Raw genomic sequence first — 23,464 nt, forward strand, 5'->3', positions numbered from 1 at the left:
CATCAATAAAGATATTAAAGAGGACTGGTCCCAGTAGTGAGCCCTGGAGAACTCTACTAGTGACTGGCCTCCAACTGAATTTAACTCCATTCACCACAACTCTTCAGACCCAGCTATCTAGCCACTTTTTAACCCAACTTTTAACTCCGTCTGCCCTGGAGCCGATCACCTCGGTGAGTGGCTACAAAATGGTGGCAACACCCGATTTGAAAGGCCCACCGCTGCCACTGCTGGCTCTGCCTACACCTTGTCAGCCTCCCTCCTAAGGGCTGCCAGGTCCTGGCGGCTCCCTTAGCTGCCTCGAGTGGCCTTGATGCCAGAAAAAAAGCCCTGCCCATCTCAATCCCCCACGCTGCTGCAGAACACATCTGCCCCAGAGCCGATCGCCTCGGCAAGGAAATCTTACGCAGAATAACAGCATGTTCTTTTCTTACTGTGATACACCTCAATCCAAACACACAGTGATTTGGCAAACTACACGAATGACAGAAGGACAGAGTGAAGCAGCACAAATGCACTACTGATTGTAACATCGGAATTTATTTTGGACAGTAAGACTTAATATTGCTTTCAAAAGCTATAAACAGAAACTTCACAGCCTCTCTCTTGAAGCTTCAATATACAGATGGTCACTGTAATTGAATTTTCTCCAAGATTTCAGTTTATGCAATTCTCAATAACTTTCATATATACATAAACAACCTGTACACAAGAAAACTCAATAGCATGATAACCACCCAACTGCACTAATTGTCCTTATGGGCATCCAAGTATACAAGAAGTGGAATAATCTAATCAAGAAGTGTGATACCTTAACCTATCTTAAAGGGAAAATGTAAAGGTGAAGAAAGATCTGATTTAAGACTACAGAAGATACTTATTATTTTTTTAACTAATGAAATAACTAAAGACACCTCCACCCAAAACAAACAAACAAAAAAATGCAACTGAGCAACTAGCAAAGAAAATTGGTACTTCCTGTAAATGACAGACAGAAGAAATAGAGCCTAGGAAGCAACAGAGCAGCACAGCAGATCTGCTCTTTTACAGGACTAAGAAATAGAATTGATGGAGAAGGGCACTAGAGGTCAGCGTGCTTCTACTCTAGGGGCATATTAGAAATGGCAAGAGCTCATCAGTAACAGCTTAAGAGCTAAACTCTTCTTTGTATACAATACTGGCCCCAAAATACTTGGCGGCTTGCTACCAAGACGTATCTGGAGAAAGATTTGCTTAACCTCTAGAGAATTCATTCTGAGGCAATAGGAAGATTATTGTTTTTCCTAAAAAATTTAAGGAAACATCCTGACCTAAACAATCTGAACAATTATAGCATATGACATTGAATGGCTTAAAGGGCTCACAATTGGAACAATCTGATGAGTGTTCTGCAAGCTAATGGAGCAACTTAACACCCTAGTATATCTTTTTTAATTCTTAAGAAAAAGAATCTTATGCAACATGAAATAAGGTGCTTAGAACTCTGACATACTTGTCAAGATTCTCTCTTTCCAATTAAGATTCTGTAAGAGAATGGACAGGGCAACTGCTCACACTCCCTTGTAGCTTTCAGGAGTATCTTTATTACCTACAGCATCGCTAGATGAAACACTAAAAATTTTGTGGAAAGACATCAAGGAACAAATCCAGGCAACATATGGTTATCAGCAAATACAGCTATGAATATGGAAAAAGTTCATTGCAACTTGCTCTTTTATGTTTTGATAAGAAGTTTACCTAGCAACATTTAAATACTTTAACTCAATAGATACCTGGAGGTGTGTATGTTTCTACTGAAGAGTGCACAAGAACAGACCGTCTCTTGGAAGGCATGGGCATTTTTCTCTCTTTGTATTTCGCAAGAGCTGCTTGTACTGCTTCAGTATGGACATCTACATAGAAAACAAACAAAAAGGTAAGAGAAATTAAGTTCAATCATAATTTCTTTCTAAAAACATAGGAAGCATGAATGTCATCTTTTACAGCTCAAATACAAAATATGAATTGCACATTAAGGTCCTTAATGCTTTTGTCCTATATTTAGTCCAACTGCTTAGCTCACGAACAGCAGCAGGTTTTCAGTCTCAAAGGAAGCATTTCTTGGACAGCAGAAAGGTCCAAAGTTGAATTCCAGTAATGTGGTTTTGAACTCAAAGCTGTGACAAGTTTATCAGTTGCTTTTCCTTCAAGGGTGTTCAGTAGGACTGAACAAATACACTTGCCTCCCACTCCACTCAAATGCAGTTCAGAAGCAATTCATTAGAGACTCAAGGGAAAATACAAAGAGGTCAAATCAACATATTTTCATCATGAAATCAGCTTAAAAAGGCTTTGCTAGTATCATTAGGAAGAACACCCTGACAACCGGTATTGAAGTTACAGCACACCTAACACATTAATTCTCAGTACTCATTTATTTTTAATTTTTGGTAAATTCCAATGCGTATACTGTAAATTTTGCTATTTTTAAGCCATAAACAAAGAGTTTAGTAAAAAGGAATTAGTGTTCAATCAAGACTATACTGCAGATAAAAAATACTGTATTCAAGTAATTCTAAATCATCTTCAACAGATTTTTCTCTTTAACATAGCTTTTGACATCACTTAAACACATAAAGCTTAGGTAAAAAAAAATCTTGAGAAGTGAACAGATGACAAGGAGAAATGAGACAAACCAAAAATATACTGACTTATGAACTAAGATTTAAACTCATGAAAAATGGATAAAATGGATATGCACCAACATGTACTGATGAAGGGCCAAAAAGCAAGTATTGTGGTAGGAAAAAGCATGATCACATTTCACGTGGAAGATGCTGTACAAGAATCATAGGATCATTTAAGTTGAAAAAGACCTCTAAGATCATCAAGTCTAACTGTTACCCTAACACTGCCAACTCTACCAATAAACCATGTCCCTAAGTCCAGTTTTGAAAAATAAATAAAAATGCATTCTAAGCCACCTAAGGCTGAAAATATGTAACAGGAGATTGGTAGACATATGCAAAGTATGAAACTCAGAGGTATGTGACAAATACACTTACACAATGTACATTAAAAGAAATATCCTTTCTCTGTCCTGTACCTAGAGCAATTAACCTTAATGCCAACTACAGGTTGTCAGCCACAACTCCATATTTTAGGGTCCATTAAAAAAAAAAAAACACAAAGAAACAAAAGAACAAAAAACTATTCTTTGAGCTATAACTCTTCAGTTCTGCTACAGAACAGCAACAGAACAAAGTTACTGAACTCTGTGTTGGTTTTGTTTTAAGCAGTACAAAAAGTACCAAAGAAAACTTGCACCTTCTGACTTCCTTAGCAGCATTACCAGACACAAGCCTTTGTCATGCTCACCTGCAATACATCCATCCCTATTTAAAGGACTGTGTTATGAAAAGGATCCCAGAGTTTTAAAAAGTACTCCTAAATTCAGGGATATGTAATTTACTCTATTTACAAATATTACAAGCAACAGCTCAAGTTCAGTATAGTAGCTGTAAATTCCAAGCATGTTCAACCCTGTAGATATAACTACACTCTGCATGTTATTTCATTCATGATGCATGAATCCTACACCTTGCTTCATGGTAACACAAGATCAGTAATGATATGACAGAAAATCTGTCTTTAGACAAACGCAGAGCTAGAAGGCATGTTAAAAAGAGTAAGAACTGATTTCTGGTACTAGTCCTGGGAACTTCTTTGGTTCTTGAGCATGAGATTCTTCCTAGATTATTTCAAATACACCAATCAATTCCAATTAATTCTAACAAAGCAAGAGATAGCTACAGGCAGGTAATAAGTATATATTTTAATGAGAATTGGAATAGTTTCAAGCATCAGGCCTCTAAAAATGGCTGCTGCAAACTAGTGTCCCATCTGACTGCATGCCTGTGACAAGGATTGCCAAAAAAAAGAAAAAAGAATATTTTCCGGATGTATCTTTATTATACTATAACATTCAGAGAATGCTGGGATTAACTTTTGAACTGTAAGTAGTACTGTGTATAGACTAGAAGAGAGGTTGTACCAGCTAACTGACCCATTGGGAAACCATGCAAACTAATAACTAGTTTTTATTGATAATTTGACACTTCTGTAAGCAGCCATGAACTCACCGTTGCATCCCTTACACTTCTTGGTGGAACTGGTTTTCTCTTTCATTAAAAACTTCCCCTGGAAGTTCTTTAGTTTGTTGTATTTTCTACTGGAATTTTGCATTTACTACTGAAGTGTTGCTTCCCACAATAAGAAAGCAAGTATGACTGGCAAGGCTGACAGAGAAGAGAGGACTGTTGCAGGAACAAGCTCTGTCACATGACATGAAATACAGTATTTTCCACACTGCTATACAGGTGTCACACTTGCACACTGAACAGACTTGTGTATCAGCTGGAATAGACACATCCTTGTAGCCCATTTCAGGCAAGCTGGGAGAACTGGCTGTATACTGCAGCAGTACATCCAACAGGGCATTAGCAGTAAAGACCCAGCTGTTAGAGGCTGAAGAAGAGTTACTAGAAAAAAAGTGAGAGTGGAAAGAGTATAGTTGCTGGGGAAGCATCTTCAGACACCCTAAGGGCTTACCAGCTAACTTCCATGTCTTCTTAGCCAAAACCAGACCACAGTGGGGCTAAAGCAAGAGGAGGAACAGGAGTTTTCACTAGGAATTGGGCATCCTCATGGTAGAACTACCAGCAGCAACAACAGCAATATAGTGGCTTAAAGTGTCCTCTGAACTGTGGAACACAAGGTACTTAGTGCTTATCAGCCTGCACAAATGCCTGCAAAGTCTCTGCTTTTCTCAGCTTTTCTACCACATTGTTGTCATTTAACAGAGTGCAAATCTAGTTAAAGCACTGTAATATTAACTGCTGTTCTGGGAACACTTACGAAATTTATTAGCCTACAGTATTTTTGACCATATTTTCACTGTTGCAAATTTTTGGGTAAGATTTACTGCTTTAAGACAAAAATCTGTGGATGATAAAACTTAGTTAACTTAAATAGAAGACAATTCTGGAAAACTATAAAAAAATCTGCTTGCAGCTAGTAAGTGGCAGATTAATTGCACAAAAAGGCATAATTGTCTTGCTTGCTTATTTAAAATAATTTATGTTGATGGCTCTAAAGTACTATAATTGCTCCAGAAAGAGATCCTGTTCTATAAAAAATTGCATTCCAACCTCATCAGCTACTCTTGCAAAGGACATAGCAGAACTGACAAGATGCAAGGGGGAAAAGATATAAATAGAAGGCTAGAAGGAAATAAACAGAAAAAGAAACAAGATTCTCCCCCCCTCAAGTCTAAAGAACACATACGGCATGCAACTGATGGAAGAAGCAGTAGTGTCCAAAATTATTGTTTAAAGCTGTTCATCTTTCACAACATTTAACATAGAATCATAGAATGGCCTGGGTTGAAAAGGACCTTAAAGATCACCCAGTTTCAACTCCCCTGCTCTGGGCGGGGTTGCCCACCACTAGGGCAGGCTGCCCAGAGCCACATCCAGCCTGGCCTTGAGTGCCTTCAGGGATGGGGCATGCACAGCCTCCCTGGGCAACCTGTTCCAGTGCCTCACCAACCTCTGAGTGAAAAGCTGCCTCCTAACATGTAACCTTAATCTCACATCTTAGTTTAAAACCATTCCCCCTTGACCTATCACTAATATGTATGTCATCTGCAAACTTGTTAGGCTGCATGTAGACCAACGAGGCAGAGTTGTATAGATTTACTGAAAGTTAATTTAAAGAAATTTAAATCAACAAGAGCACAGAGATATTAACTCTACGAAAAGATGAACCACTGATAGACTAATATTTAAAAGGTACATTCAGAAGCAAATATGCTAGTTGAACTTGTTTAATATCCACCTACGTATAGTAATATGTCTTGCATTGTACGATTAAAGAGACCAATACTAAACTTCCCCCAAACAATACCAGTAATATGGCAGGGCTGTTTAGTTGCTTTTTGTTTGTTTGCTTTAAAGTATCCTTGGTGCAAATTAAGTAAGGCATCTGAGGCTCTAAGACAGGAAAAGTAGCCATGTAGAAAACATTGCTCTAGACCCTTTTAGCTCTCCTGGCTAATGCCTCCCAAGTATTCCCCGTTGTAACTGTGCTCTTCTTGCAAATTTTGATGTTGTTAAACTAACAGAAATAAGTGCTACTTAAATGAATTACTTTATATCAGATCCATGACTCAGATTGTAATTTACTTGGAAACTCTTTTTTTTCACAAAGTAACTTGGAAATCATGGTTGCAATTCAACCAATCAATCTACTTTTTCAGTGTACATTCAAAGGATTCTACTGTTGAAGATACATCTGAAATGCAAAAATAAATTTAAACGACAAATTTGGACATTAGTCAAATTTTCCTTTTGTTAATTTTAATACTAGGTAATCTTCACTGAAATTCAGAAGTTTCTTTGTGCAGCTGACTATATACATCTTTCCAAGGAATCCATATATGTTCCTCAGAATATTTAAGGATCCCATTCATCCTTCAATTATTCATAAAGAACGCATGTAGACATATCAACTCCATTTCTGAAGCAAGGTAAATATGATCCAATAAATTACCATGATGAAGCAATTGCAATGCAAGGTGACCCAAGATTAACTGGGTCACATGTACCATTATGGTACATGTCATTACTTGCACTCCTCATACCCAAATCCAAGATATATAATTTCCATTGAAAGCAAAAGGAAAAATTCCAGTTAGAAATCCAAAGGTATTTAGCAGAGAAAAGCTTCCAAACACCTGCCTTTTCTCGCTATTGTAACAAGGAATTTCACAGGGAAACTGTATTGTAACCACCTGAAAAGTAACAATGGATACAGGATGTGATGATGACATTGGTATTTTCACATGATTTTCCAAAACAGGTTTGTCAGAGTGGTGTCCATTTAAAACTGATGTAGAGTATCCATTGTGACATTTCCCTTTTTTGTGCACTTGTTTTAAACCAGGAAATATTTGAAAGTGAGCTACAGAAAATACTCAAATCCTATAACCTTCCTTTAAAAAACATCCCAGCCAAGCAAGCAAAATTAAACCCACAGCCCACATACTATATTCTTCTAAACATTTAAGTAATTGTATTAGAGACTGGAAAGCCAATCAACGAACAAGAGAAAAGTGCTAAGCATGGTGTAAATTCACAATAATGAAAAAGTCACAAAGCATGGATACAATTTCTTCCTCTCCTAGTACTTCCTTCATTCTGGATTTGAACAAAAACTCTTGTGTGTAGAAATACATAAAGCTACTTGAAAAATACTCATTAGATCTTCCCTTCCATCTTCCTCTTTAGGCATACATACTACTGTACTGGTAATCTTTTTCTAGTTAAGACAGCCGGTGTTTTAGCTACTTATCTTTTACTTACCAGATCGGAAGCGCTCATCCCTTGAGTTAGTAGAACGTGATTTCTGCTGTTTAGACACAGCAGCTGTAGCTTGCGAGGTGCCTGGGACTCTGTTCTCTGCTTGCAGGGATGGATCCACACCTGAAATATAGTTTTCCTTCAATATAAATTCAGGTTCTTACATAAAGTATGTGCTCCTCATGTTTAACGTTTTCTACCAGCCCTGACACCTACTTACAAATCCTACTGGAGCCCAAAGTCTGTACCTTTAAAAATCTAATTTTCCATCTACATTTTAAATTCTTTAAACTAAAATCAAATCTGCTGTCAGAGGGCGGTGAAACACTGGAACAGGTTGCTCAGAGAGGTTGCAGATGACCCATCCCTGGAGGTGTTCAAGACCAGGTTAGGTGAGGCCCTGAGCAACCTGATCTAGTGGTTGGCAACCCTGCCCAGAGAGCAGGGGGGTTGGAACTATTTGATCTTAGAAGTCCCTTCCAACCCAAGCCATTCTATGACTCTATGATGAGCATTTCGCCCAATAATTATAATTATACATCATACTTGAGGATACTGAAAATACACAATTACACTGCTCTACCTTTTAGATATAACTTGAACCATTCTGTCAAATTCATTTCAACTTTAAAAACAAGACTGCTAAATTAAGCAAAAACGAGAATGTGCATGTCTGCTTAATCTATACCCATTTAATGGAATAATACCAGAAGAATCACATTTTACAAGAACTCTACAACTCTCTAATAAACATCTCACAAACATTAAGGGCAGAACTATTCTGTCACCTTTGGGTGTCTAAGAAACAACTCCTCTAATCTAGATTGGCTATTCAGTACAAGAACACAGATCTTTCCACCCCCATAAAATGTACACAAAATAAAAAGAACCGAACTGCTCTCTAGTTGTCTTCTCCACACCTGCCTAGAATAGGACTCTATGGGCTGCCTAGGGAAGTGGTTGAGTCAGCATCCCTGGAGGTATTTAAAAGACATTTAGATGTAGAGCTTAGTGATATGTTTAGTGGAGGACTTGTTAGTGTTAGGTCAGAGGTTGGACTCAGTGATCTCGGAGGTCTTTTCCAACCTAGATGATTCTCTGATTCTGTGACTCCAGGTGGATAACCCAGAGCAGCCCTCTAGGCTGGCTGAATTTCAGAAAGGTGAATCTCAGCTTTAGATTCTAGCATAGGAGAAATCAGAAATCAAAGAGGTGGACAGTAACAAATAAATATTCCCTATTACTCCCCATCCACCCAAATAAAGAGACATGCTACTGGCTCCTGGTGCATCTGCAGGGACTACACAAAATTGAATTAGAACAAGGAACTTGCAATTTTATTATCTCTTATATATCTACACACAAGTACAAAACCAAGAACTAAACCCCCTGCAGGTGTTCTGAAGATGCATGTCACACTGAAAGCACTGAGACACCAGAAAGAACATAAAGGAACAAAGAAGTACTGTAGCTTGTGCTGTTTTAAGACTGGTGGATGACAGCCTTCAGAAGTGCAACAGCCACTACAGAACATGTAGAACATCTGTAGCATTATAATGCAGTGGGAATATTTTTTTGTTTGTTTTTTGTGCTAACCCATCATCAATTTTTGATCAATGTGGCTATTTGAATTAGTGTTGCGTTCAATAGCAAACTTTCCTTAAATCATGAAGATTTGTTCCACCAAGTTTACTATGTTTCTAGCCCTTGTACCATACAGGGCTGAGTACTATCTGTCATTCTGGTCTCTGCTTCCCTTGAATAGCTTCTGCCCTCCTGCCTGCTCTCAGTTTTGATAGAACTAGAAGCAGTATTTTCAAAATGTAGCTGTTTACAGATGGTGGCTTTCACTGAAGATGACATTTTAGAAGGATTGCTGCCAGCTTCTTTGGAAGTCAATGCATTACTTTAAAAAGTAAGAAAAGATTCCTCTTTCACTTGGGGGGTTTCTGTTCCCTCCCCTCTCCCGTAAATGCGTACCAAAAAAGAAATCAGCACTCATTAATAAATATAGCAATTATAAGAGATTTTTATCCAGATCTTTCAGTAAGACCTGGTCTTTACATTTGAGGTATAAATTTTCAAACAGTATATACCAGTTGTTTCAGCTGATCAGAAGTAACTTTCAAATACTCTCTTTAAATTTAATATCCACAGGAAAAGCGTTTTGCCATCTTCCTGACCGAAGCAGTTGCTTACAAGAGTTTTCTTAGGTACCTGCTAAGACCACTAGGTAAATGCAGCCTGGAACACTTTCCCCACCCCAACCTGCAGCCAACAGGCAAAACCTCCAGACGTTCAGGATGTCAACCCTGGATTACCCAGGAGTTCTTAGTGGGAAAAAGAATAAAAATGTGTGAGTCTCAGTAATGGAAAAGGAAGTAACATATAATAAACCACACTAACCTAAGTTTTTAGAAGTTAATCCAGCTCCAGAGAAATGCTTGGCTTTTACAATTTACTACTGAAACCAAATAAATTAACCTAATGGAGTTTTCCCACTCTCCAAAAGCAAAACTTTTGAAGTAGGTGACAGATTAACATCAACCACTCTGACAATAGGGGAAATAACATGGATCAGTAAAGAAACTGAAGTGTTCCAATGGAAAACAGCTGAACATGGAGCTGAGTAAGGACACAGCTACTACCCAATACAACGGGTAATGTTCCCTGAAACACTTTAGCAGATTTATTCTACAAACAGAATTGATTCGATTCATCTAATTCTCAAAGAGTGGTTAAAGCATGTAAGAACTGCATTTTACATTTCATTTGAACAAAAGTTTTACATAACCAAAAGTCAGCAGTCCAGTGAGGTTTGTCGCTCTCCAAACAACTTCATATTTCATAAAAAAGATTGAGGCCAGTCACCACCTAAAATCCTGGGCCAAGAAAAGAACAGATGCCAACAGATAATATGATAATGAGGGTGGTGAAAAGGAGGAGAACAAAGAGGAGCAGCTAAACTGGAAGTCTCCCTAAAATAGACTGCTCATCTATGAAACATTCAAAAAACAGCAATTATTCATTAATAAAGTTCCTACCCAACAATGTGCTTAGTTTTGGGTGATCTTATCAGGGGACGTAGAGTGAAGTAGGCAACAAAAGAGGGAGAGAATGATTGTGTGCCATTTTTTTCCTTCAAAGGTAGGTTATTAATTGTTAGTGGGGGGAAGAGACTAATGTCTTATTCAAAACCCCTTGCTTTTTAGCAGGCCTATAGTTCAGTACCCAACATCCCCCACTTGCCTCTCTCCCCAGACACCGAAGATCCCATCAATCCCTGTTTCAGGCTTCTGCAGCTGTACATGTTGCATACACATAATCAAGCAACTAGAGCCTTGGGGTCAGGACCCATCAGACCACAAACTAGCCCCTTTCTCACTCTGTGACACCGGCAAAACTGCCCAGCGCTATCTGGGAACAATGGCACTGCTGCATGTGGTACGGGGCTTTTGTCTTCGAATGTACTTGGAAAAACAGGAGGCTTCAGATGGAACGATGAACTAACAGGAAAAAACCATCAACAGCTGACAAGCTGTATGTGTAATGCTCCAGAGCCATATGCCACCTGAGCAATGCTAAATGCTATGGGGGGGGGGCTGTCAGGGATGAGAAGGGACCCCAAATAAACACAAGAGAATGAACAAAAGCTTACCAACTCCAAAACACAAAATTCTCCTCCTCCAATACTTACAAAACAGATTTTTGTGGATCAGCACTAGGACAATTGTACTGAGATGAAGTGACCAACAAACCTCAGAAGTTCCCTTTAAATTAAGATGGTGCTCAAAATCAGTGGCACGGTTGGAAAACAATGACTGTTTTTCTTCAGCTTAAATCTCTGTTGTTTTTGTGCTTTTTTTTTTTTTCTTCTCTTTTTTTTCTCCCACAACTACATGCCAGAAAAATCCTGTTTCACAAGCTCGGTGAATTTGCTAATTTATTCTGGTTCTGTGTAAATCACAACCTTAAACTTCAGCAAAAGCAGCTGGATAATTAGGCCAACTCCCTCTATTCACATTGAAGATCTTTACAAACAAAACATTTTAAGAGATACAACTTAATGGAACATGATCCACTATCACTGTAGTTTGTCTGTTTTTAACTTAGCAAAAACTAGCAAAAATAAAATGCCATTTTAATGAGGCCACTAGGTATACACTTATTCCAACTAACTGAACAATTTGACTGTACAGGAAGAGATTAAAGTTAATACTTGAATTAGAATTGTTTTTCCATCTATTAACTCTGAAGAATCAAAGATAACAATGACATCTGTAGCAATTTTATTTCATACAAGTAAAAACTATTTACTGTAACAGCACTGAACAATTTACAGTCGAACAAAGACACTTGGCTAGCCTTGCTCAGGAAGATGCCTAGCTAAACACATCTGTAATCAGATATGCAGAGAGAAAATTTTCAAAAACAAGGCATCAGTAGATATCTCTCATTAAGGTTACAGAGTTTGAGTTTGTGAGCTCTTTAGGGTTAAGTGCAGTTTGTTTGGTTTTTTAATGTTTGAACAGAAATCTCAGCACAATGTAGAAATACCTCACCTGAAATTGCACAGAATAGTGAATAGCAACATGAATACACTTTTTCCTGCACTTTCTCTGAAGTTCTTATCAGTAGGAAAGTCATGTTCTTCAATATATTAATTTCTGAATAAAACAAATGTTGAAGTAATATTTCCATAAATACTGTCTAAAAAGTACACTTGCCTTCCTATAGGAAGGCACCTATAAATCCAGTTGCTCTGGACCATCTACCTTAGACTGCCATAAATATCAGCTAACAGATGGCTTTGATGGAACAAGTACAACTTATGTTCTTAATGATCACAGAAGCACAGAATATCCAAAAGCTGGATCCCACAAAGATCAGAGTCCAAATCCTGTCTCCACACAGGACTACCTAAAAATTAAACTGTATGTCCAAACGATTCTTGAACTCCTGCACGCACACTTATAAGACTTATAAGACTACTATTTTACTAATGCTAGAGAGAAGTGTTTTGTAAACTATTCTGTATGTTAACAAATATAGCTACAAACAAGTTTTTCATACTTAGCCCCATTAACTAGTATGATATGCCTGCACACATCAAAAAAAAAATAAAATTTAACCACAGCATACTGCAATGAAGAGAGAAGACCCGGGTTTGAAAGTAAGAAAATTTGTGATTCATAGGCATGTAGGTTCGTTCCACTTTAAGAAAAATGAGCAACATATTTTAATGCAAGAAATATGTGACCATGTCGTATGTGAAAACACGTTACTCAATCCTAAGAAAGCTGGGAAGAAAAAAATTCAAATAAAGCAAAAGTTTAAGAGGCATAACCTACACTAGCTTCATTCTGTAGAGAGTAACATTTGAGTAAAGAACATATTACCGAATAAAAACTCCTGTTTAATAGTCAATCCTGAAAAGTTGCCCACTTCTGATTCAAAAAGCTTTATTCTTCATATCTAGCAAAAGCACCGACTTTATTGCTAGAGGACTTTCCTGGGCAACCTTCCTGGGGAATCTACCTGCAGAGCAGCTGCCCTATCACATTTTTCATTTATCTGCATCAGACACGATGTCTTAACATCAAACTCAACATTTTTAAAGACTTCTCAACATCTCAGCAAACTCTTATTTGAAACGGCTATTAAGCACTCAAATTTAATTATCTTTGCAGAAACACTGATCCCAAAATTCATCTCCCCAAAGTAATTTCAGTTCTAAATTGATAGAATACTCTTGAAAGATTCAACTTTTCAAAGTTTTAAAGGTACCTTGAAAAGTAAAGCCAAAGCAGTTAAAATAGCATGGCAACAAATCACTCATCTTGGTTTTCCTTGCATTGTCACACAGTTATATACCATGTTTCCAACCATTCACTGTCTACAGAATATGATGTAGCACATTAAAAAGCTTTGCAGAGAGGACAAGGGAAGAGGAGGCTGAAGCTTCAGGTTCTTTGTATGCCATTATACTGTTTTGCTGCTGTTGAACTGGCTCTGTAAATTAGAAAGGAACAAAACATGTTCAAAGCACTGAAAGACAGGGAAAGGTGTATGACAAGGCAGAAAATAAAACAAGGGTAGGAAACAGCTGGTCAGGCTCTAGGCCAACCTCTCAGTCTTGCTTCAGTCCCCTCTCTGCTGTCCTCTCTGCACCCGGCGCTGCCCAGAGACCACAGCTGGCTATCCAGCCTGCAGCATGCTCCTTTCCTTATTGCCCCTGGCACCCCCAAGCCAGCCTGTTGCTGCTACTCTTCAGTGCATCCCCTCCTCTCCTGTCCTGGTTTCCACCCCACTTCTCTGTGATCCAAGACCTACAGCACTTCACTTGGTGCTCACACAAGGATCTGACCACACTAGGGGAGGTTTTTACCAAGGAGTGCAGCACTTCGCAGTTTCCTCTCTACTTTTCCAAGCCCTACAGGAGCAGGAGTTTCAGGAGCTTCCCAATTAAGAGACAGGTCACCTATAAGAATAGGTAAGGTCCTTCCTGACAGGGTTCTCAGCCCTTTAATAACATAAGCAAGGAGCAAGGGCAGGGCCAAGCATGCTGGAAATACTCTCACCTTCCCCATTAATTGTTACTCTAGAGCATTTGACCATTTGCTCCTGATTACGTCAAAAGGCTTAGGCCAAAACATACAGTTTGCACTGCTGCTAAATCCCAAACAAAATATTTTTAGCAGAAACATCCATACAGAATACACCACCCTTAAAAAACATGATTACTAAGCTCTGTGCTATGTAGGCAGACTTAGCCATCAGGTACTTAGGTGGCAACCATCAACTTATTACCAAATGAACCATGGAAAAAGATGAATTGCTAGGACTTGACTCCTGAATTTGTTTACTTGAGAACCACCTGGAGGACTGATTTCTCTGTGTGTATTTGTTTGTTTGTTTTCATATTCAGAGAGTGAAATTGCAAAAACTTTGTTTCTTCCACTGGCAGGGAACTCAAAAACATTTTCTGTACCTAGAAAGATAACAGCTAGACTGGTGGTAGGATTAAAAAAAAAAAATCTATGAAAATTTGATTTACCACAATAAAAAGTCAATCCAATAGCCCAATTTCCACATTCAACTCCCAAAACAACGTGGTAGGATATTTGACCATAAAGATTTCCCATTGCATTACTAAAATCACTTAATTAAAAAGGCAAACGAAGAGTAATCTCTTGCTATTTTCAGAAACTGTTAATAGTCAAGCTATAAACAGCTCTTCAGCTAGCACACCTGATCACATTTAGTTTTCATATATTTAATTTCAACTAATTACACTAAGATCAAATCAAATTAGCCTATTAAGATCTGGACATAATTTGATCAGAGCTGTTATGCCTGAAATACAAAATAGCAGTTTTTAATTCAGTAGCATCAAGAAAGACAACAGCACTTTTTGTTTTGTCCATAAAGAAATTATGTATGCTATCACAGACTCCAAAGCACCAGAGCAAATTGCACATTCCTTCAGCAAGGAGCTAGAAAACAAAGTGTTGTAAGGTTTGTGAATCTAGATCCATTCTAATAGAATTACTAAGATGAAAAAACATCAAGCAGAAATACATAAATAAGTTACAGTTATGTAGAAAGAGCATGTATCCTTGCTATCAGCAGAAACATTTTTCCAAGACCTTTTTTTTTCAGAAAGTTCCAATTACTGCAGTCTTAAACTCAGTTTCCTACATTAGCTATGTCTTAATCTCAGTATAACATGCCTTTCCACTCAGCACAGCTAACAATGTGCATTCATTGTTTACCAAGCTGCCAAAACTCTTGTAGTGTAAGAAATAAGTCCTTTATTTTCTGGACTTCATATGAGCATTAGCCAAAACCGAAGACCTTTAACCTTGCAAATACCCAGTGGAAGAATAACTTTTTCCTTTAGTGTAAATTCTTCAAATCAGAACAGAAGGCCTGCTTCTTCAGCAAACATGATGAACCTAGTTCTTCAGAGAAGCCTGGGCCCCAGACTTTTAGAATAGGTTTAAATAGGTTTAAAAGCACGTATCGGCCTTACCAGTAACAGCAGATGCAATGATTACCTGCCCAGCATGTGAGCATGCACACTGCAGTTGGCCAATGGCCCACAGTCTTAAGATCCAGTTAAGATCCAGTTAAGTCTTAAGATCCATAAAAGAGAGAAGAGGTTCAACAAGATCAGGATCACAAAGAAATTCTACTTCCATTAGCAGACCTAATGGAGGAAGGAATTTTCCATGTGAGAAGGCATCAACCTAATGAAGAGGAATGCTTGCATACATGTGTCTGCCCTATCAGACAGACAGATACTTTTGATTTGATAGATATCTCTCTGGGAGCAAGAATCCCACTGAAAAAGGAAACTACTGTGTTAGGTGTTTCTACTGTGAACCACCTGTGAAGATTTCTGACAGTACCAGGATTTTACGGTTGGTTTCCCTGCTCAGACAGTACCAAAGAATTACTCAGAATATAGTAAGTAACTTAGGAAAACTCTAAACAAGCTAGAAAAGTTGGCTGGTATTCCTATCTAGAGGCTTGCTTATGAAAAGTCCTTTGTCAAACCTCTCAGCTGCTAAACTAATATGCAATTAATTCCTATTTGCCATTACCACACCCATCTGAAAACATTTTAAGGAGTTTTGCAATATGATTCTTTGGGGCAGCCATCCAACTTACATAACCTGTTTTATATTGAGGAATAAACTCTTTCCCTAATCTCCCTGTAAATAAATCCTCCCCCATCTTTTGACTATGCCTTGGTGCCAAAGTAGCTGTACTGGGGTTTGGCTGGGATGGAGTTAATTTTCCCTGCAGTTGCTCATAAAGTGTTGTGCTCTGCACTTGTAGCTAAAACTGCATTGGTATCACCTCCCTGCACCCCCCCAGCAGCTGACCTAAACCAACCAAAGAGATATTCCATGCCATATGATGTCACACTCTGCAAGAAAAGGGGAAAAAGGGGAAGGAAAGGGGGGCGCTCTCGTTATGAAGACATCTGTCCTGCCAAGCAACCGCTATGCATATTGAGGCCCAGGTTCCCAGGTCATGGCCAATCATTGCTCATTGATGGGAAGTACAGAATTCTTTTTTCCTCTGTGCTTCTGCACAGCCTTTGCTTGTTTTTGTTTCTCTCTTCCTTTTCCCTTTAATTAAATTATCCTTATCTCAATCCATGAGCCCTTTTATTTTTTTCTTTACAGCATACTTTCTTCTCCCCCTCTTCTGAGGAGGAGGGGGAGTGATAGAGCGGTCGAGGTGGAGTTTAACCACCCAGCAAGGTAAAACCACCACAGTTGTTCATTTGTTTTCAAGAATACCTAAATGAGAAAAAAGAGGTAACACATAAGATTTGAAGATTTTAAATGACCAAAACAAAAGAAAGCCAAAAATGGTAAATCTAGAGCAGAGGAAAACTGCAAAACAAATAATACAAAAATTTGTGCAGAAAAATACTATCTTTTATTAGAACCAGTAATAGTTGGGAAGAATTAGACAAATAGAAGAGGAAAAAAAAATATTTCAGATTTATCATACAATCCCTGTGTTTCACTTTTACCAGACCTACCAGCTAGTAGAATTCTTCTTTCCTTAAAGAAACCTTGATGGCAGAATTCCCTTTTATTATATGGCTAGCAAGCAATAATCCCGCTAGCAATATTTCCACTCACTACACTCTAAATCTACTCCCCTTTTGTTTAAAAACTGCTACCCCTTGTCCTATCACTACACACCCTGGTAGAGCATCTCTTCCCATCTTTCCTGGAGGCTTCCTTTAGGTACTGGAAGGTCACAGTGAGCTCTCCCCAAAACCTTCTCTTCTCCAGGCTGAACAACCCCAACTCTCTCAACCTCTCTTTGTAGGAGGGGTGCTCCAGCCTTCTGGTCACCCATCCTCATGGCTTTCCTCTGGACTCACTAATAGATTTATGTCTCTCTTGTATTGGAAACACCAGACCTGGGTGCAGTACTCTGGGGAGGTCTCACAAGAGTGGAGTATAGGGGGAGAATCGCCTGCCTTGACTTACTGGCCATGCTTCTTTTGATGCAGCCTGAGATATGATTGGCTTTGTTGGCTCATTTCTTATTGTAGCAGATTTGTTTCTGTACCTACCAAGAGACATGACACCTTGGTGATACTTGAAGCATACTAGCTCACAATGGAAAACATCCATATTTTAAAAGTTCCCTTCACTAGATGTCTTATCAATAACGCGAACAGATATCCTTCAAGAGATGCATGTACTTTTTACAAGAAGTCAGTTCTCTAACTACAAAACACTCTCCAGATTTGTCAGTCCATCCATTATTCTATTTAATTCACTGTAAAAATATTTGAAAGAACTGACATACAGAGGGCCAGGTAATATTTCATTAGACAACTGACATGACTGAAGTAATCAAACTTCCAAGACCTTCAAGTTGAAGACTTGGCATCTCAGAAAGAGCAGCTTCATCATAGTTAATGAAAAAATGATCCAATGTGTTCTGCTAATCCAAACATATTCATAAAGTTGATTAGTGAACTTTACATCAAGAACATTTATATATTAGATCAGACATGAGCTACCTCCTCAGCACTAAAAAAGCTAACAGGAACACACTGTTATGCATTGTGGCTGATTACAACCATGTAGCTGATCCAGAACAAATCTTTTATTGGATGTTTCAATGCAGATCCACTACTGACTGCAAAAATATGGTCTCAAAATGTAGGAATTACATATACCTTCAAGTCAATAGAGGTCTTTTTTGTCATCTCAGAATCTGACAGCAATATATATATATTTTTATATATATATATATTTTTAATCTCATTTCTTCTGCTTTGGCTTGGAATTCTTTTTGAGTTATAATAAAACACCAATTCCTAAGAGGCTCTTAATGTTCCTTAAGAGAGCATCTATTTTTTTTTTAAACCAACAGACCTATCCTCAAGAAAACCTAAAGACAAAGTTGGAGGTCAAGTGCAAGTTTTACACATTTTCAGTCTGCAGTGCAAGAGCAATTACCAACAGGACTTGTGTTCCAGCTTCTTTACCAGCTTCATAGCCCTTCTATGGACATGCTCCAGAGCCTCGATGTCCTTCTTGTAGTGAAGGGCCCAAAACCGAACACAATACTCGAGGTGTAGTACCAGAGCTGAGTGCAGGGGGACGATGACCTCCCTGCTCCTGCTGGCTGCACTATTCCTGATACAAGCCAGGATGTTGTTGACCTTCTTGGCCACCTGGGCACACTGCCAGCTCGTATTCAGGCGAGCATCAGTCAGCACCCCCAGGTCCTTTTCCTCTGCACAGCTTTTGAGCCACTCTGCCCCAAGCCTATAGTGCTGAATGAGGTTGTTGTGGACAAAGTGCAGGACCCAGCACTCAGCCATGTTGAACCTCACCTTGGTGTTAAAAAACACTGCAGACCTCTTTTTTTCCCCACAAAAGTAGCCCTTCTTTACTAACAGATGCTATGTCAATCAAATGTTACTAATTCTTAAAGATAACTTTTCCATTACATATTTTTATAGATTTATTGTAAAAGGTGTAACTTATGAGTCTCTTACCTTGAATTAGTGGTATGTACCGTGCTAACAGCTTTGCTCTTTTCTTTTCATAGCCTTTCTGAGTGATGTCTCCTAAAGAAACAAAGAAATAAATTCATATTGTTTGGAACAGTACTTAAATAAACCTCATTTTCATAATAGCTATGAATAAACTCATTAGCTTTGGAAAAGTCACATTAGCAACAAAGAACTCAGCATGTGTGGTGGTTGTCAGAGAAACAATTCACGGCCATGTGCACACCCATGCAGTGTTCCCTGCCTATGTATAAGTACAAGTGTCTTAAATCTTAGAGCTATACAGTACAGGAATAATTATTTTGTCTGCAGCGCTACATTGAACCCGGTTCTGGAGATATTTGCCATAATGCAGGACATAGCCTAAGAGATTTGCAGCGTAATAGAAGCCATTGAAGATGACAAACCTGATTCTGCATGTTTTTGTGGCATCAGAAACTCTCCCTGTAACAAGACTTAAGAGATCACGCTCTTGGATACTTGTGCAAGACCTTTCAAAACTAGATTGTACCACTCACTCTGCCTTCAAATTCTAGGAGGCAGTAAGCTACTCCTAGCAGTAGGTTTTGTTCACATTTGAAATCTGGTGTCTAGTTGTAAACTTGTGTTGTGGTCTTCATTGTTAAGACACTATGCATCTTTTCACATAGAATAAAAGGAAAACTTCTACATAACCCCAAATAAGTTTAGGACCTTTCAGAATCTGGTACTTCTTTGATTCTACTAACCAAACAAAAAGGGTTCATGCATTGCTAATGGAAAGCTTAACAAGTTGTTTTTATTTTTAAAATTAACGAGCTTCACCCATTTTCTAGACTGCAGCATAGACATGAAAACAGTGATCACAAACAAGCTTAAAACCACTCTCACTCTCAAAATTCACACTTTCTCAAAGGCTTGCAGAACTCAAAACAACTTTTATTCATTCATTGGATATTATGAAAAAATACCTAATCTCCCTCTGTATTTCCAATGTTCCTCGGGTATTTGTCTTAAAATATAAGTTTGGTTTTAAATACCATCCACAGCTGTATGTGTTCTAAACATTTCCTCCAACATCCATCCACCTCCCTCCTACATCAGCAATCACCGGTAACAGAAATAAAGTAACTTAAATCCCACCAATTACATGAATATGCACCATTTAAAGTTACTGACAGTGTACAAAAAAAACAATCAATGAGAGCTTGAAGATATTGCTAAAAACAAACAAACAAAAACCCACAGAGGTAAGTCGCAGAATGCCTCAGTCCCTGCAGGTACCTCACATTGCAACCAAACAGAATGTGCCACTTTTTACTCAGAAACCTGCATAAATGCTTCATATCAAATCACTTTTGCTAAACAGAGAAGTTTTTAACAGAAAATATGTGGGAACATAATTATGTATATTTAATATTATATATCATTATACAATTATATAAAAATGTGACACAAAAACTAAACCTAAACAAAACCACAAATGCACAGTCAGGTGTGTCTTGGTATAGATGATGAAAATGACAAAGTATGTTCTTTAAATAAGTCATTTCTACAAAGAAGGAAGGAAAATACCAGAGAAAAAGATGTATCATTTTCAGTGGTGGCGGTAAGAAAACATCGAAGAAGCACAAGCAGGAAGAACAGTATCTTAAAACACAAGTAATTTGGAAGACCAAATCAATCCCCCTCAGTAAATTCTTTATGTGACAAAAGCTGTGCATAATACAAATTTTCCATACCGCAACTTCATTGAGGACAGTCATTATCACAGCTCCATAAAGGATTCAATCCTTAAATCAAACCTCTGCGCAGATCAGCTACCTTGTCAGGCATCACCCAGCTGAAGAGGTATGGTGTAGAAACAGCAGCTCAGAAGACAGGGTTGGAAAGAAAGTCTCATTTAAACAAGAATCCCAAACTTTTGCTTCCCACTGCATTTGAAAATTCATTGATTTTAGTGGATAAAAAAAGAATGCTGACTCTAAGCATTTTCCTTGAATCGTCTTAGGAAAAGTCTAAAGTCAAAAGCATCTCTGTAGACTTTTGCAGCCCCACCGGCAGGTCAGAGAAGCTTAACAAGGATTTCTTTCTTCCTTTCTCAAAAGCTCAGCGGTGGGATCCTCCCCAACAATCACTCCCCACCCCCTTGCCCGCTATGGTGCAGTGGGATTAACCCACTTTATTTGGCTTCTTTGTAGTCCCTGTCTCTTCCCAAAAGAGATGCTGAGCCACATCTGGTACATCAGGGCCACAGCTGCTGTCATTTAGCCTCACTTTCTCCCTAGTTATTAGATGACACAAGAGCAATCTGAGGTTTCTCAGCCTCATTGAACCAGCTGGGAACACCACAGTTAGGCAGTGGTTTGGACGGTTTGAGCTATCACTACCCTGCCTGGGATACTTGACATATTTTAAAATATGTCAGAGGCTCCAACAAAATTAATCTAAACAAAGATGAAAATGTTGAAGTGATCCATAACCGTTATTTCCTTAATTTGTGCACAAAGCATCTATAATGTAGTCACCCCAAATCCATTCAGGCATATAGCTGCTGATTAAGGGAGCCAAGCTCCTTTGTGGCTTCAGCTCTGTGCACTGAGGAGTCCTAAGAAGCTTCTGCTGGATAAGGAGCAGTCATAGACAGGAGAAAAGCTCGTGGAAAGGTGAGCTTGCTACTAATTGAGCAACTTCTCCAGTCCTTAATCAGTAGTTTGCACTTAAATTCTTGCTGGGAGCAGTGTGAGAGCACAGTACTTCCTGTGGATGAGGAAATGGCTCCTGGTGGACGATCTGCAGAGGTCAATGGAGACATTTCTGAACAAGATGACTGTGGATTAAACATACAGATCAAAAGAAAAATGTTTTCTCTTGCAAGCCTAACATCTTTAAGGATTCCACAGTTTAGTATGGATTGTGTTGGCAAGCACATTTACAGTCTCAGGACTATCATCTATTGACAAATCGCTGCAGAAGCTTTTACCACTTCTTCATTATAAAGTGGAAGTCAACAGTGTGAATACTGGCACTGCCAGAAAAGATGGTTAACTTTGGTGGTTTGAACAGGCAGGCGCGCTGCCTATCTGAAACATAACACAGAAGTCACCTGTGCAAAAATGTCATGTAAATATCCAGTGTTTCTGGGAACAGGCTGTCACCATATTTGGAGCATTGATGGGGATGGGAGAACTGATCCAGCAATCATCATGTTCTAACTCTTAGACACGCTTGGGTAAGTATTTGTTAAATGAAACAACTTGAAGTTTTATTTTACATAATTCTAGAGTATTATAAAAGGAATAGTGCATTGCTACTTGATTTTGACTTACTTCAAAATCAAACAAAAATAATCGAGGAAGATATAATTACTCTGGCATCTGTGATTTTTGTCCATTGTGAAAGCATGGCATTTCTAAGAACTACGATGAGAATCAACAATCAGAAAAGCCAGCAACACTTGGTGTCACAGCTGGGAAATCAAAAGGTGTCTCTGACAAACAGTGAACCATGCAGACCGTGGAAGAAATGGCCCGGTTTCTCACGCTGTCTGTCCTCCAGAGTAAATAATGTAGCAACCAGTCCTGAAGAAATTGCTGATGACAGAAGCATGTAGGAAAAGAAAACAGAGCAGCTCTGCAGCTCTCAGTGCTACTTCACAAGTCATTATTTATTTCTTCTGCCAGTCAGCATTGGGGGTAGACAGGGTACAGAGTCAGGCAGGGTAGAAGAAGGTTAAATAGCTGGATCACAAAAGCAATCTGGCAAGTTTCCAGGCGCAGTCAGTCTGTTTAATGCATTGATAATACATGGCTCCAGTAAATCCTCAAGCTCACTCCACAGAGAGACGGAAAAAGCTCAATTTCTGCCACTTTCCTTCTATTCCATTAGGGCTCTTTACAGAATAGAGAAAGAGATTGACAGATGTCAGCTACCTCTGTAGATATACCAGACTGACATTGGCTCCTGCCCTTATAATTATTAAAAATTATAGTTTTAAATAGTCCTGTTTTTAAAAAGTTGAGATGCTTCCCTTCAATGAAACACAATCTTACCTACTATTGCACCAGAAGATGAAATGAAGAACTATTTTCATTACGTTCCTGTTAAGTTACAAGTCTGAATTTCCACACAGACACAAGCTTCAAAATACAATGCATTTCCAAACCACTGCAACTTCATCAGGCATTTTTAAGTATGAAAACTCTTTTTGAATCACTCAACTGATATATTTTGTGAAATTATTATAATCTTCACCCAGAGTTTATAAATGCAATTTATCAAACCAGATCCAGCTTTCCTATAGCATTATGACATAAATCATGAGTATCCCTGTCTCCTCTTACAAGCTGAAGAAAGTTACATGCATCAATACCCTTGGTATATATTATTGACTGTCATCAAGAACTACACCAGCAGCATCACATTGACATTTTTTCCCAGCACAAACTTTGGAAGTGTTAGTACTTCTAGAAAAACAGTACTGACATCAGAAAAGAACCTAGCAATTTACCTTTCT

General features: G+C 38.5%; 1 protein-coding gene across 17 annotated transcripts in view; it reads right to left on the reverse strand.

Annotated features, from left to right (window-relative positions):
* Positions 1 to 23,464, reverse strand: part of DIP2A (disco interacting protein 2 homolog A) — a 115,657-nt gene that overhangs the window by 71,762 nt on the left and 20,431 nt on the right. For all 17 annotated transcript variants that reach the window (XM_072041101.1, XM_038181992.2, XM_072041100.1 and 14 more), the window contains exons 2-4: positions 18,955 to 19,026; positions 7,404 to 7,523; positions 1,773 to 1,892 (exon numbers count right to left, since the gene is read on the reverse strand). In XM_072041101.1, the coding sequence (XP_071897202.1) occupies positions 1,773 to 1,892; positions 7,404 to 7,523; positions 18,955 to 19,026 (312 nt within the window). The remainder of the gene's footprint in view (positions 1 to 1,772; positions 1,893 to 7,403; positions 7,524 to 18,954; positions 19,027 to 23,464) is intronic.

The sequence above is a fragment of the Anas platyrhynchos genome, chromosome 7 (assembly GCF_047663525.1).
Source record: "Anas platyrhynchos isolate ZD024472 breed Pekin duck chromosome 7, IASCAAS_PekinDuck_T2T, whole genome shotgun sequence".
Lineage (NCBI taxonomy): Eukaryota > Metazoa > Chordata > Aves > Anseriformes > Anatidae > Anas > Anas platyrhynchos.